The following is a 15300-nucleotide window of genomic DNA, read 5'->3' on the forward strand; positions in this document are numbered from 1 at the left end:
TTAGAACAAAAAGTGTGTTCCTTCGCCGTGTTTTTTGTTGTTGTTGCAGTATTACGTTAGTGCCTTATTGCATACAAGATGCATGTTTTGGTAACATCCCATTCCTGTCCTGCAGCTCAGTTCAGAAGGTAGTGTATACATAATCCACAGCATAATTATTAACTTCACCGTCATTAAAAAAATATTCAATGTCTCATTTGATATTGTTACCTATCTACCAATCTATGCCATTCTATATGAGGCTTTCGAAAGGCTCCCTGGTCTTTGTAGTTGAATCTGTACTTGAAATTCAACACTTGACTGAGGGACCTTACAGATGTTGTATGTATGGAAGGATTAGTCATTTAAAAATCATGCCAACCTGTATTATTTCACAAAGAGTGAACATCTAACATATTATGTAATTTGTTAAGCCAAATTGTACTCTTGAAGTAATTGAGGCTTGACTAAGCAAATTTGTATTGATCTTACAATTTTTTTTATACATCTTCCACTTTGACATTATAGTATTTTGAGAAAATTGTTGACCAAAACAAATTTTACAGTTTTAACTTCACTTTGTAACACAATAAAATCTGAAGAAATAAAAGGGGTATAAATACTTTTGCAAGGCACTGTATACTTTTAGTGTACTTAATCTCCATCCGGCACAGCCAGAAGAGGAATGGCTACCTCTCAGAGCCTGGTTCCTTCCAAGGTTCCTCCCTTTCTAGGGAGTTTTTCCTAGACACCGTGCTTCTACATCTCCATTGCTCTGCTGATGTAAAAAGGGCTTTATATATACATTTGATTGATTGATCACTCACAGAGTATCATAAATATATATATATATATATATATATATATATATATATATATATATATATATATACAGTTGAAGTCGGAAGTTTACATACACTTAGGTTGGAGCCATTAAAACTAATTTGTCAACCACTCCACAAATTTCTTGATAACAAACTATACTTTTGGCAAGTCGGTTAGGACATCAACTTTGTGCATGACACAAGTCATTTTTCCAACAATTGTTTACAGACAGATAATTTCACTTATAATTCACTGTATCACAAATCCAGTGGGTCAGAAGTTTACATAGACTAAGTCGACTGTGCCTTTAAACATCTTGGAAAATTCCAGAAAATTATGGCATGGCTTTAGAGGCTTCTCATAGGCTAATTGACATAATTTGAGTCAATTGGAGGTGTACCTGTGGATGTATTTCAAGGCCTACCTTCAAACTCAGTGCCTCTTGGCTTGACAACATGGGAAAATCAAAAGAAATCAGCCAAGACCGCAGGAAAAAAATTGTAGACCTCCACAAGTCTGGTTCATCCTTGGGAGCAATTTCCAAACGCCTGAAGGTACCACGTTCATCTGTACAAACAATAGTACGCAAGTATAAACACCATGGGACCACGCAGCCGTCTTACCGCTCAGGAAGGAGACGCGTTCTGTCTCCTAGAGATGAACGTACTTTGGTGCGAAAAGTGCAAATCAATCTCAGAACACCAGCAAAGGACCTTGTGAAAATGCTGGAGGAAACAGGTACAAACGTATCAATATCCGCAGTAAAACAAGTCCTATATCGACATAACCTGAGAGGCCGCTCAGCAAGGAAGAAGCCACTGCTCCAAAACCGCCATAAAAAAGCCAGACTACGGTTTGCAACTGCAATTGGGGGCAAAGATCATACTTTTTGGAGAAATGTCCTCTGGTCTGATGAAACAAAAATAGAACTGTTTGGACATAATGACCATTGTTATGTTTGGAGGAAAAAGGGGGAGGCTTGCAGGCCGAAGAACACCATCCCAACCGTGAAGCATGGGGGTGGCAGCATCATGTTGTGGGGGTGCTTTGCTGCAGGAGGGACTGGTGCACTTCACAAAATAGATGGCATCATGAGGCAGGAAAATTATGTGGATATATTGAAGCAACATCTCAAGACATCAGTCAGGAAGTTAAAGCCTGGTCGCAAATGGGTCTTCCAAATGGACATTGACTCCAAGCATACTTCCAAAGTTGTGGCAAAATGGCTTAAGGACAACAAAGTCAAGGTATTGGAGTAACCTCAATCCTATAGAAAATTTGTGGGCAGAACTGAAAAAGCGTGTGTGAGCAAGGAGGCCTACAAACCTGACTCAATTACACCAGCTCTGTCAGGAGGAATTGGCCAAAATTCACCCAACTTATTGTGTGCAGCTTGTAGAAGGCTACCCAAAACGTTTGACCCAAATTAAACAATTTAAAGGCAATTCTACCAAATACTTATTGAGTGTATGTAAACTTCTGACCCACTGGGAATGTGATGAAAGAAATAAAAGCTGAAATAAATAATTCTCTCTACTATTATTCTGAAATTTCACATTCTTAAAATAAAGTGGTGATCCTAACTGGCCTAAGACAGGGAATTTGTTCCAGGATGAAATGTTTATGTGTGTTTAAGTTTATGATAGTATATTTATAGTAAACTTTAGATATACTAGAAAAGTAGAAGTATATTATAATGTTTTGTATATTTAAGTCTATCATTGCCATCATGAACCAAACATTGGTTACAAAACTGACCTGACCTCTGATATGTCACAGCAGCTGTCAGACTGGACTGGGCTGCTACTTAAGGGGTCTGAGGGAAGAACTCCTTGCCCTGCAGACAGATGGTTCTCATTTCCAACAGGCCTCCTGCCTGCGCTAGTGATTTGAGACGTTTGGCAGAGGGTGAAGGAGAAAAGAGAGGAGAGATAGCGTTAACGATACCTACCTCTGCAGCTTGTCCCATCCTCGCTGACCTCAAAGCCGTCAGCGCAGAAACAGAAGGTGCCGTTTCTCGTCATGACACAGCCGTAGCGGCAACGCAGCTCATGGCAGGCTGACAGCAGCTCTGAGAGAGAGAGAGAGAGAGAGAGAGAGAGAGAGAGAGAGAGAGAGAGAGAGAGAGAGAGAGAGAGAGAGAGAGAGAGAGAGAGAGAGAGAGAGAGAGAGAGAGAGAGAGAGAGAGAGAGAGAGAGAGAGAGAGAGAGAGAGAGAGAGAGAGAGAGAGAGAGAGAGAGAGAGAGAGAGAGAGAGAGAGAGAGAGAGAGAGAGAGAATCAATAGGTGTGTTGCGCAACAGTTACTGTCAGTCTCTGGGTAATGCCGAACAGAAATACAAAATGGTTGGGAACACAGCCGCTCATGTAACTGCTAACTCTAAAAACTTTTAAACTGATATTAGTAGATATGCTCTCTGCAGACAGCCTTCTTACAATCTCAGAGAAATCACGGAAGCTAATAGAGGAGAAGAAAAAGGATCAAAGTACATTAGTTTTCCATTTACAGACTAAACTTGCATGTACTGTGCTGCACTCAATTATACTAATAATTGAAGCAGAGTACCCTAAGTTTATTTTAGTCGTCAAGGATGACAGCTGATGTCAGTCGTGACCAGTGCTACCAATGAATAACTTGAATTTAGAACCCTGCTCACAGTATAGACAAGATACTAGATGCAAGAACGTCCCATAGAGCCTTTATCTCCTTTTTCTGTAGCGTGAGGCAGCTTGATGTACAAGTACATCCCCAGGACAGGCCGGGATGCTAGTCTATCGCAAGCAAAGCAGTCTAAAATAACTTTGTGGGACTTACAACAAAGGAGACATCAGCCTTGTATTCTAGCACACTTCTAATACACCTTGTATTCTAGCACACTTCTAATACACCTTGTATTCTAGTACACTTCTAATACACCTTGTATTATAGTACACTTGTCTACTTGGAATAAAAAATGACAGCAGTTCTGAGAGGGACAACTTCTCTTGTCCCAAGTTCATTCTATTGTTCGGATGTTGTCTGTGTTACACCATTCTCTGTACAGAACAGAACAAAAGACTGGCAATTTAAAACTTGATAGACGTTCAATGGAATAAGTGACAGATAGAAAAGAATGAGCTTCAAAAATAGAGAAAAAAAGTTTTAATTGTTGAAAATATGGATATGCCGCCCCTGAACATTAATTACTGTCAAATAGAATCCGTGAGGATGAAGGCTGTTAAGGCTGCTCATTGATTTGACATGTTTTCTTCTATTACCAACAACATAGCACTAGTTGGTGTTTAAAACAATCTGGGAACCTTGCGGCAGAACCAAGCAAACTCCTGACAGCATTATGCTTAGACAGGCAGACATCAGTGAGCTCAGACAACAACCAAAGCCTCCGAACATCACTATCTATGGAGTGAAGGAGAGAGCCAACAGAACAGAAATAAATAGATTTATATTGGTCTTGTTTTTAGGAATTAAAATGCATTTATAAACTGGGTGGTGAATGCTGATTGGCTGACAACCGTGGTATATCTAACCGTATACCACGGGTATGATGAAACATTTATTTTGACTGCTCTAATTACATTGGTAACCAGTTTATAATAGGAATAAGGCACCTCAGGGGTTTGTGATATATGGCCAATATACCACGGCTAAGGGCTGTGTCCAGGCACTCTGCGTTGCGTCGTTCATAAGAACAGCCCTTAGCTTTGGTATATTGGCCATATACCACACCTCCTCGTGCCTTATTGCTTAGCTATACAGAGGAAGTTGACAGTTTAATTCTTGCCACTAGGGGGGTGCCATTTCGACATAGCACAAATTCGTATCCAAATTAAACTGCCTCGTACTCAATTCTTGCTCGTACAATATGCATATTATTATTAATATTGGATAGAAAACACTCTCTAGTTTCTAAAACCGTTTGAATTATGTCTGTGGGTGAAACAGAACTCTTTCTGCAGCGAACTCCATGACAGGAACTGCGAAGGTCTGAAAACGAGGCTCTGTTCTCAGATCAGTTTAAAGCTCTGTATGTATCCTATGGGTCGACATGAACTGCACCCGCCTTCCCCTGGATGTCAGTAACCAATGAGAAGTGGAATGGAGTTTCTACGTAGTTCTCAGAGTTTATAAAAGGCCAAGGAACGAGGGGAGCTCTCTTTTCGACGTTCGTCATTACGCAAAGCAAGACCTCAGGATGGCATTTTGAAACGCTCAGTTATCGACCTTAGATATATCCGTCTGTAATTTAATTCGATATAGGTGTTAGAAACATCATAACGAAATTATTTTAAACCGAGTTATATCAGTTTATGCGAGTATATTGCTATTTTCGGAATTTCCTTAGTATTGCGTTTTGAGGATTTGGGCATGTTGTGGCCACATAGCTATTCTTAGCTGCTAATTCCGAAGTTGAAGACGACGTTTTACAACCAAGCAACGATTCTTTTGGACAAAGGACCACTTGCACAAGATTCTGATGGAAGCTCGTCCAAAAGTAAGAGCTATTTATGATGTTATTCCGTATTTATGTGGAAAAATGTAAACGGATTTGTCCGCCATTATTGCGGCACTAGTCTGGCTGTAACGCACACTGTATGTCTAGTAACGTTAATTTTAAAAATCTAACTCAGCGGTTGCATTAATAACTAATGCATCTTTCATTTGATGTCCAACCTGTATTTTTTAGTCAAGTTTACGATTATTTATTGATTAGATTAGGTGCCTTTCCAAGATGGCGCCGGCCAGAATGCATGACCTGTTGCCACTGATCACATTGTATAACCACGATTTGTGCTGCTAAATATGCACATTTTCGAACAAAACCTATATGGATTGTGTAATATGATGTTACAGGACTGTCATCTGAAGAATTCTGAGAAGGTTAGTGAAAAATTAATTTATTTTGGTGGTGAATACGTTATCGCTATGTTTGGCTGGAATCAATGCTGTTGTCTGGTTTGCTATTGTGGTAAGCTAATATAACGCTATATTGTGTTTTCGCTGTAAAACACTTAGAAAATCTGAAATATTGTCTTGATTCACAAGATCTGTGTCTTTCAATTGCTGTACGCTGTGTATTTTTAAGAAATGTTTTATGATGAGTAATTAGCTAATACACGATGGTCTCTGTAGTTATTCTAGTCATTTTAGTGAGAGTTGTGATGGGGGCTGCAATTGTAAACTATGATTTATACCTGAAATATGCACATTTTTCTAACAAAACCTATGCTATACAATAAATATGTTATCAGACTGTCATCTGATGAGGTTGTTTCTTGGTTAGTGGCTATTTATATCTTTATTTGGTCGAATTTGTGATAGCTACTGATGCAGTAAGAAAATGGTGGAGTATGGGAGTGGTGTCTTTTGCTAACGTGGTTAGCTAATAGATTTACATATTTTGTCTTCCCTGTAAAACATTTTAAGAATCAGAAATGATGGCTTTATTCACAAGATGTGTATCTTTCATTTGGTGTCTTGGACTTGTGATTTCATGAACATTTTATTATATGATATCCCTGTGGCTTTAGGCTAGGCTATGCTAGTCAGCTTTTGTGATGGGGGGGATCCCGGATCCGGGTTTGGGAGGCGTTAGAGGTTAAAAGCGTAGAATGCTTCATAGATTTATAGAGGCGTCAGAAGTAAATGTTTCATGATGTGTCTTTGCAGGCCGCTTGCTGACACATGAAGATGTTTTGGTCGGGTGGATAGATGGCAGGTGCGATATACAAGCTGTCCGGGTGGCTGTTGGAACCAAGTACATTAACTAGTAAGGATAAAGACATCGCAGATGGATAATTTCATTTCAAAGGCATGTTTGAAATCATTCTGTATGAATCCCAATGCAATACAGTACACATGAATATACACACACATGTATACTAACTCAGCTCACACACACACACACACACACACACACACACACACACACACACACACACACACACGCACGCACGCACGCACGCACGCACGCACGCACGCACGCACGCACGCACGCACGCACGCACGCACGCACGCGCACACACGCACGCCCACAAACTGTCTGAATAAATCATACAGTGCATTCGGAAAGTATTCAGACCCCTTGACTTTCTCCACATTTTGTTACGGTGCATCCTTATTCTTAAAATTATGAAATCGTTTTTCCTCCTTTTCCTCCTTTTCTTGCGGTCAGAGGCCGAGCAATTGCCATACCAGGCAGTGATGCAACCAGTCAGGATGCTCTCGATGTTGCAGCTGTAGAACCTTTTGAGGAAGTTCCTGAGGGGGAATAGGCTTTGTCGTGCCCTCTTCACAACTGTCTTGGTGTGTTTGGACCATTCTAGTTTGTTGTTGATGTGGACACCAAGGAACTTGAAGCTCTCAACCTGCTCCGCTACAGCACCGTCGATGAGAATGGGGGCGTGCTCGGTCCTCCTTTTCCTGTAGTCCACAATCATCTCCGTAGTCTTGGTTACGTTGAAGGATAGGTTGTTATTCTGGCACCAGCCGGCCAGGTCTCTGACTTCCTCCCTATAGGCTGTCTCGTTGTTGTCGGTGATCAGGCCTACCACTGTTGTGTCGTCTGCAAACTTAATGATGGTGTTGGAGTCATGCCTGGCCATGCAGTCGGGGTGACCAGGGAGTACAGGAGGGGACTGAGCACGCACCCCTGGGGGGCTCCAGTGTTGAGGATCAGCGTGGCAGATGTGTTGCTACCTACCCTTACCACCTGGGGGCGGCCCGTCAGGAAGTCCAGGATCCAGTTGAAGAGGGAGGTATTTAGTCCCAAGATCCTTAGCTTAGTGATGAGCTTTGAGGGTACTATGGTGTTGAACGCTGAGCTGTAGTCAATGAATAGCATTCTCACATAAGTGTTCCTTTTGTCCAGGTGGGAAAGGGCAGTATGGAGTGCAATAGAGATTGCATCATCTGTGGATCTGTTTGGGCGGTATGCAAATTGGTGGGTCTAGGGTTTATTTTATAATGGTGTTTATGTGAGCCATTACCAACCTTTCAAAGCACTTCATCAATCTACACACAATACCCTATAATGACAAAGCAAAAACGGGTTGTATTTGGGGAGTTTCTCCCATTCACCTCTGCAGATCCTCTCAAGCTCTGTCAGGTTGGATGGGGAGCATCGCTGCACAGCTATTTTCAGGTCTCCCCAAAGATGTTAGATGACTGTGGCTGGGCCACTCAAGGACATTCAGTGACTTGTCCCGAAGCCACTCCTGCATTGTCTTGGTTGTGTGCTTAGGGTCGTTGTCCTGTTGGAAGGTGAACCTTAGCCCCAGTCTGAGGTCTTGAGCACTCCGGAGCAGGTTTTCATCAAGGATCTCTCTGTACTTTGCTCCGTTCATCTTTCTCTCGATCCTGACTAGTCTCCCAGTCCCTGCCACTGAAAAACATCTCCACAGCATGATGCTCCTGCCACCGTGCTTCACCGTAGGGATGGTGCCAGGTTTCCTCCAGATGTGGCGCTTGGCATTCAGGCCAAAGAGTTCAATCTTGGTTTCATCAGACCAGAGAATCTTGTTTCTCATGGTCTGAGAGTCCTTTAGGTGCCTTTCGCAAACTCCAAGCCGGCTGTCATGTACCTTTTACTGAGGAGTGGCTTCCGTCTGGCTATTTTATTGGTGGAGTGCTGCAGAGATGGTTGTCCTTCTGGAAGGTTCTCCCATCACCAAGGAGGAACTCTGGAGCTCTGTCAGAGTGACCATTGGGTTCTTTGTCACCTCCCTGACCAAGGCCCTTCGACAGTGAATGCTCAGTTTGGCCGGGAGGCCAGCTCTAGGAAGAGTTTTGGTGGTTCCAAACTTCTTCCATTTATGATGGAAGCCACTGTGTTCTTGGGGACCTTCAACGCTTCAGGATTTTTCTGGTACCCTTCCCCAGATCTGAGCCTCGACACAATCCTGTCTTGGAGCTCTACAGACAATTCCTTCGACCTCATGGCTTGGTTTTTGCTCTGACATGTACTGTCAACTGTGGGACCCTGTATAGACAGGTGTGTGCCTTTCCAAATCATGTTCACTCAATTAAATTTACCACAGGTGGACTCCAATGAAGTTGTTGAAACATTGTTCAAGTATTCTAATTAAAATGAATCGTCACCACGCTGCATCTTGGTCCTCCGACCCTTCCTACTACTCCTCCTCAGAAGAGGAGGAAGACGAGCGTTACAGAATCACCCACCACAACCGGACCAAGCAGCGTGGTACCCAGGAGCAGCGGGTTCAGGACTCCTGGACCTGGGAGGAGATTCTGGACGACAAGGGACCCTGGGCACAGGCTGGAGAATATCGCCGCCTTCGGGAAGAGCTGGAGGCAGCTAAAGCCGAGAGGCGGTGGTATGAGGAAGCAGCACGAAAGCGCGGCTGGAAGCCCGAGAGGCAGCCCCAAAAATGTATTGGGGGGGGCACACGGGGAGTGTGGCTAAGTCAGCTAGGAGACCTGAGCCAACTCCCTGTGCTTACCGTGGAGAGAGAGGGTCCGGGCAGGCACCGTGTTATGCGGAGATGCGCATGGTGTCTCCAGTACATGTGCATAGCCCGGTGTGGTACATAGCAGCGCCTCGTATCGGCCGGGCTAGAGTGGGCATCGAGCCAGGTGCCATGAAGCCGGCTCTACGCATCTGGTCTCCAGTGCATCTCCTCGGGCCGGGGTACATGGCACCAGCCCTCCTGTGGCAGCCCCACGCACCAGCCCTCCGGTGGCAGCACCACGTACCAGGCCTACAGTGCGCCTCCAGGGTCCAGTATGCCCTGTTCCTCCTCCCCGCACTCGCCCTGAGGTGCGTGTCCCCAGCCCGGTACCACCAGTTCCGGCACCACGCACCAGGCTTACAGTGCGCCTCGGCAGGCCTGAGCCACCCTCCTGTCTAGCGCTGCCTGAGCAGTCCGTCTGTCCTGAGCCGCCTGAGCCGTCCGTCTGTCCTGAGCCACCTGAGCCGCCCGTCTGTCCTGAGCCGCCTGAGCCGCCCGTCTGTCCTGAGCCGCCTGAGCCGCCCGTCTGTCCTGAGCCGCCTGAGCCGCCCGTCTGTCCTGAGCCGCCTGAGCCGCCCGTCTGTCCTGAGCCGCCTGAGCCGCCCTTCAGTCAGGAGCCACCTGAGCCGCCCGTCTGTCCTGAGCCGCCCTTCAGTCAGGAGCCGCCTGAGCCGCCCTTCAGTCCGGAGGCGCCTGAGCCGCCCTTCTGTCCTGAGGCGCCTGAGCCGCCCTTCAGTCCAGAGGCGCCTGAGCCGCCCTTCAGTCCAGAGGCGCCTGAGCCACCCTTCAGTCCAGAGGCGCCCGAGCCGCCCTTCAGTCCAGAGGCGCCTGAGCCACCCTTCAGTCCAGAGGCGCCTGAGCCGCTCGCCAGTCCGGATCTGCCAGAGTCGCCCTCCAGTCCGGAGCCGCCCTCCAGTCCGGAGCCGCCCTCCAGTCCGGAGCCGCCCTCCAGTCCGGAGCCGCCCCTCAGTCCGGAGCCGCCCCTCCGTCCGGAGCCGCCCCTCCGTCCGGAGCCGCCCCTCAGTCCAGAGGCGCTCCTCAGTCCAGTGGGGCCCTTTATTAGGGTCCCCAGTCCAAGGTCGGCGGCGAGGGTCGCCGCTCTAAAGAGGCCACTGAAGCGGGCTAAGACTATGGTGGAGTGGGGTCCACGTCCCGCGCCGGAGCCGCCACCGCGGACAGATGCCCACCCAGACCCTCCCCTATAGGTTTAGGTTTTGCGGACGGAGTCCGCACGTACTGTCACGCCCTGACCATAGTTTGCTTTGTATGTTTCTATGTTTTGTTTGGTCAGGGTGTGATGTGAGTGGGCATTCTATGTTGTATGTGTAGTTTGTCTATTTCTATGTGTTTGGCCTGATATGGTTCTCAATCTGAGGCAGGTGTCAGTCGTTGTCTCTGATTGGGAGCCATATTTAGGTAGCCTGTTTTGTATTGTGGGTTGTGGGTGATTTTTCCTGTTCCTGTGTTTGTGTTCATGTTACGGGACTGTTTCGTCGTCGTTTGTTTGTTGGTTTATTGTTTTGGTTCTTGTTCAAGTATTCTAATTAAAATGAATACTCACCACGCTGCATCTTGGTCCTCCTCTCTTTCGCCCGACGAAGAACGTTACAAAATTATATCATCAATTTTAGAATAAGGCTGTAATGTAACAATATTTTGGAAAAAGTCAAAGGGTGTGAATACTTTCCAAATGTTCTGTATTTAACTGGCAAGAGCTGTATTTGACACAGACCATGTCATTTATGTAACAAAGACATACTTTGTTGAAATAGCTCAAATGCACCAAGCTGTCTGTGTATTTTGTGGTGCATGTACTCTGTAAAGCCCACCCGCTAGTATTGTTTCTCTTGATCCTTTCTTCTACGCCCAGTAAGATTCAGGCGTTATCGTTCAGGATGTGTTAACTGCCATGCTTCCCTGTTCTGTGGGAAGGGAACATGCAAAACGACTAGACGCTGGGCCCAGAGATATCCAAACCAAAGCTAATCCGCATATCTCCTAGCAGACACCAGACCATCTATTTCACTCCCAGACAAAAGGCTGGGTAAGGAGAGATGCCTGCCTTCTGCTCTGTTGCTAAAGCAACTGCCAAGCCTTGGGTACCACCTTAAATGTAGCATTCGTAAAGCCTTCATGTGCATGACAGTTATAATGTCCTTCATATGTTTTTATATATTTTGAGTGCATCATTGAGCAGTCACCTCTAATCACCTCTAGAGATGTTCTATGGCTGACTGGAGGTTTGTTTGCTCAGGCACAGGTAAAATCTTTTTTTTTTAAATAGCATTTGTTTCACTTATGCATCAGGAACTAACTACTGTAGAGGAGCAGCTACAGAGAGATGCAAAGCAGATGATAAGTGCAACGCTACACCCATAAGGAGACAGAGTGCAGAGCAATATAATATTTATTTTGTGATTTTAAAGCACAGACATAGAAGCGGATAAATAGACTATGTACTTGGCCAACTGGAAGGACATGCTTCAGGTGTTCTCATGTCATTTTAAATGTGTAGTTCATAATTTAGAGAACAATACTGGAGATATTGGATTAATGTTATAGAGCATTGCAATCAAATTAACATTAACATCTTATACTGTTTGTATAATGTTGCACAAGCATTTGGTTTTATGTGATATAGGTAAGATAGAGGCTTGGTTGGAGATAACTAAGGTCAGGACAAGATATGATACCAAATGGAAGCTTTTCGAAAATAAACATTAATGGGACCAGTGCCCTTAGCTAACTACCAGCTCCGTTGCTAACTAGTATAGCTGGTCCCATTGTTGCAAAGAGCTTAAGGATATTAGAATCCTCTTTTATTAACCTTGTAATTTTCAACCTAGGATAGAGGGAGGGTAGGTAATAACATCCTGAGCTAAAAAATAGCATTTTATTTATTGGTAACAAGGGGAAGGGTTTGTAATTATGATATTCATGGTTATTTAATCATTTGTAAATGCATTATAAACCATTAATAAATTGGTCAAAATAGTGCGATTTCCAGACCTTACCAAATAGTGAGCCACTATTTACCTCCAGCTATTAACCATTTATAAATGCACTTTCAAATGCTTATAATATTGAACCCTTATGTACTTTATGTAGCCTTTATTTAACTAGGCTACCATACATCACAGCCGGTTGTGATACAGCCTGGAATTGACCCAGGGTGTCTGTAGAGACACCTCAAGCACTGAGATGCAGTACCTTAGACCACTGTGCCACTCGGGAGCCCACCATGCAACCTTATTTTCAATGATTGCACAGTTAAACAATTGTTATTTTCTCATTTCCTCATCAGGAACAGAAATAGTTGGTTGTCAGACCAATGGTCAGCTCCCACAATGTATTTTTGAGCCACGCTTGAAACCCTTATGATGCATTGGTAAATTGACTCTATAGATAGTCATGTCCAATCAATTGAATTTATCACAGGTGGACGCCAATTAACTTGTAGAAACATCTCAAGGAAACAGGATGCACCTGAGCTCAATATCGAGTCTCATATCAAATGGTCTGAATACTTATGTAAATAAGGTATGAAGGATATTTATTTTTTATACATTTGCAAAAATGTCTAAAAATTTGTTTTTGCTTAGTTATTATGGTCTATTGTGTGTAGATTGATGAGGAAAAACAAATATATATTTTTTTTTAGAATAAGGCTGTAACGTAACTAAATGTGGAAAAGGGGACGGGGTCTGAATACTTTCCGAATGCACTGTATTTATTCTAGGAACGAAAGCCTCATCTGAAGATGAGAGGGGATGGCTGCAATTTTACGTGCTCTTAACCAATTGTGCTATTTTGTTAGTATTTTCGCGTTGTTTGTAACTTATTTTTTTACTTATTTTGTACATAATGTTGCTGCTACCGTCTCTTATGACCGAAAATAATGTATGGACATCAGAAAAGCGATTACTCACCTCGAACTGGACAAAGAGTTTTTTCTTTAACGAGTCCGACGCAAAGGATATACTGCTATCTTTTGAACAGGCCCAAATCCCGGTCATTTGCGTGAAGAAAAGACTGAGAAAATGGGGGCACAGGTCAGGCGGCCTTCTGAGAATTCGTAGGCGAGTGAGTAAACCCCCACTGCAATCCGTTCTATTGGCCAACGTGCAATCGTTAGAAAACAAAATGGATAATCTACGATCAAGATCATCCTACCAACGGGACATTAAAAACTGTAATATCTTATGTTTCACCGAGTCTTGGCTGAACGACGACACGGATTTTCCATGAATCGTCAGGACAGAGAAGCTACGTCTGGTAACACGAGGGGAGGCGATGTGTGTCTATTTGTCAATAACAGCTGGTGCGCGTCTAATCTTAAAGAAGTCTTGAGTTATTGCATGCCTGAGGTAGAGTACCTTATGATAAGCTGTAGACCACACTATCTACCAAGAGAGTTCTCATCTTTATTATTCGTAGCAGTCTATTTACCATCACAAACTGATGCTGGCACTAAGACTACACTCAACCAGCTGTATAAGGCCATAAGCAAACAAGAAAATGCTCATCCAGAAGTGGCGCTCCTAGTGGCCGTGGACTTTCATGCAGGCAAGCTTAAATCCATTTTACCTCATTTCTACCAGCATGTCACATGTGCAACCAGAAGAAAAAACCTCTTGACCACATTTACTCCACACACAGAGACATATACAAAGCTCTCTCTCGCCCTCCATTTGGCAAATCTCACCATAATTATATCCTCCTGATTCCTGCTAACAAACAAAAGCTATAGCAGGAAGTACGAGTTACTCGCTCAATACGGAAGTGGTCAGATGACGCGGATGCTACGCTACAGGACTGTTTTGCTAGCACAGACTGGAATATGTTCCGAGATTCATCCAATGGCATTGAGGAGTATACCACCTCAGTCATCGGCTTCATCAATAAGTGCATTGACGACGTCGTCCTCACAGTGACCATACGTACATATCCCAACCAGAATCCATGGATTACAGGCAACATCAACATCGAGCTAAAGGCTACAGCTGCCGATTTCAAGGAGCGAGACACTAATCCGGACGCTTATAAGAAATCTCATTATGTCCTCAGATGAACCATCAAACAAGCAAACCGTCAATACAGGATTAAGATTGAATCCGACTACACTGGCTCTGACGCTCGTCGGATGTGGCAGAGTGTCACGAGTCTCGCCGAAGTCGGTCCCTCTCCTTGTTCGGGCGGCGTTCGACGGTTGACGTCACCGGTCGTCTAGTCATCGCCGCTCCACCTTTCATTTTCCATTTGTTTTGTCTTGTTTTTCCACACACCTGGTTTACATCCCCTCATTACTCTACGTGTATATTATCCTCTGTTCCCCCCATGTCTGTGTGTGGTTTTGTTCGTTCGTTACGTGTGTGTCGCTTCAGGCTGGTTTTGCGCCGGGTATTGTTAACCCGTGGTTTTGTTATTTTGTACCATGTTGTGTGATTTTGTGCGCTATCGCTTTTTCCTTGGGCCAGAGTGTTGACACAGTTGCGTCCGGCTGTTTTCCTTTGCCTGATTAAAGTGTGCCTGTTCACTCATCTCTGTTCTCCTGCACCTGACTTCATTTGACCAGTTGCGCACACTCTGACACAGAGCTTGAAAACTATTACGGACTACAAAGGGAGACCCAGCTGCGAGCTGCCCAGTGACGTGAGCCTAACAGACGAGCTAAATGCCTTTTATCCTCGCTTCGAGGCAAGCAACACTGAAGAATGAATGAGAGCACCAGCTGTTCTGGACGACTATGTGATAACGCTCTCAGTAGCCGATGTGAGCAAGACCTTTAACTTCTTATGGCTGCAGGGGCAGTATTGAGTAGCTTGGATGAAAGGTGCACAGAGGTGCCCAGAGTAAATGGCCTGCTCCTCAGTCATAGTTGCTAATATATGCATATTATTATTAGTATTGGATAGAAAACACTCTGAAGTTTCTAAAACTGTTTCAATTATGTCTGTGAGTATAACAGAACTCATATGGCGGGCAAAAACCTGAGAAAAAATCCAAACAGGAAGTGGAAATTCTGAGGC

General features: G+C 44.4%; 1 protein-coding gene across 1 annotated transcript in view; it reads right to left on the bottom strand.

Moving 5' to 3' along the window:
* The window catches only part of LOC120063930 (low-density lipoprotein receptor-related protein 1B-like), a 345986-nt gene that overhangs the window by 308849 nt on the left and 21837 nt on the right, over positions 1–15300 (bottom strand). The window contains 1 exon segment of the mRNA XM_039014240.1: positions 2756–2875. Coding sequence (XP_038870168.1) covers positions 2756–2875 — 120 coding nt within the window.

This window comes from Salvelinus namaycush, chromosome 19 (genome assembly GCF_016432855.1).
Source record: "Salvelinus namaycush isolate Seneca chromosome 19, SaNama_1.0, whole genome shotgun sequence".
Lineage (NCBI taxonomy): Eukaryota > Metazoa > Chordata > Actinopteri > Salmoniformes > Salmonidae > Salvelinus > Salvelinus namaycush.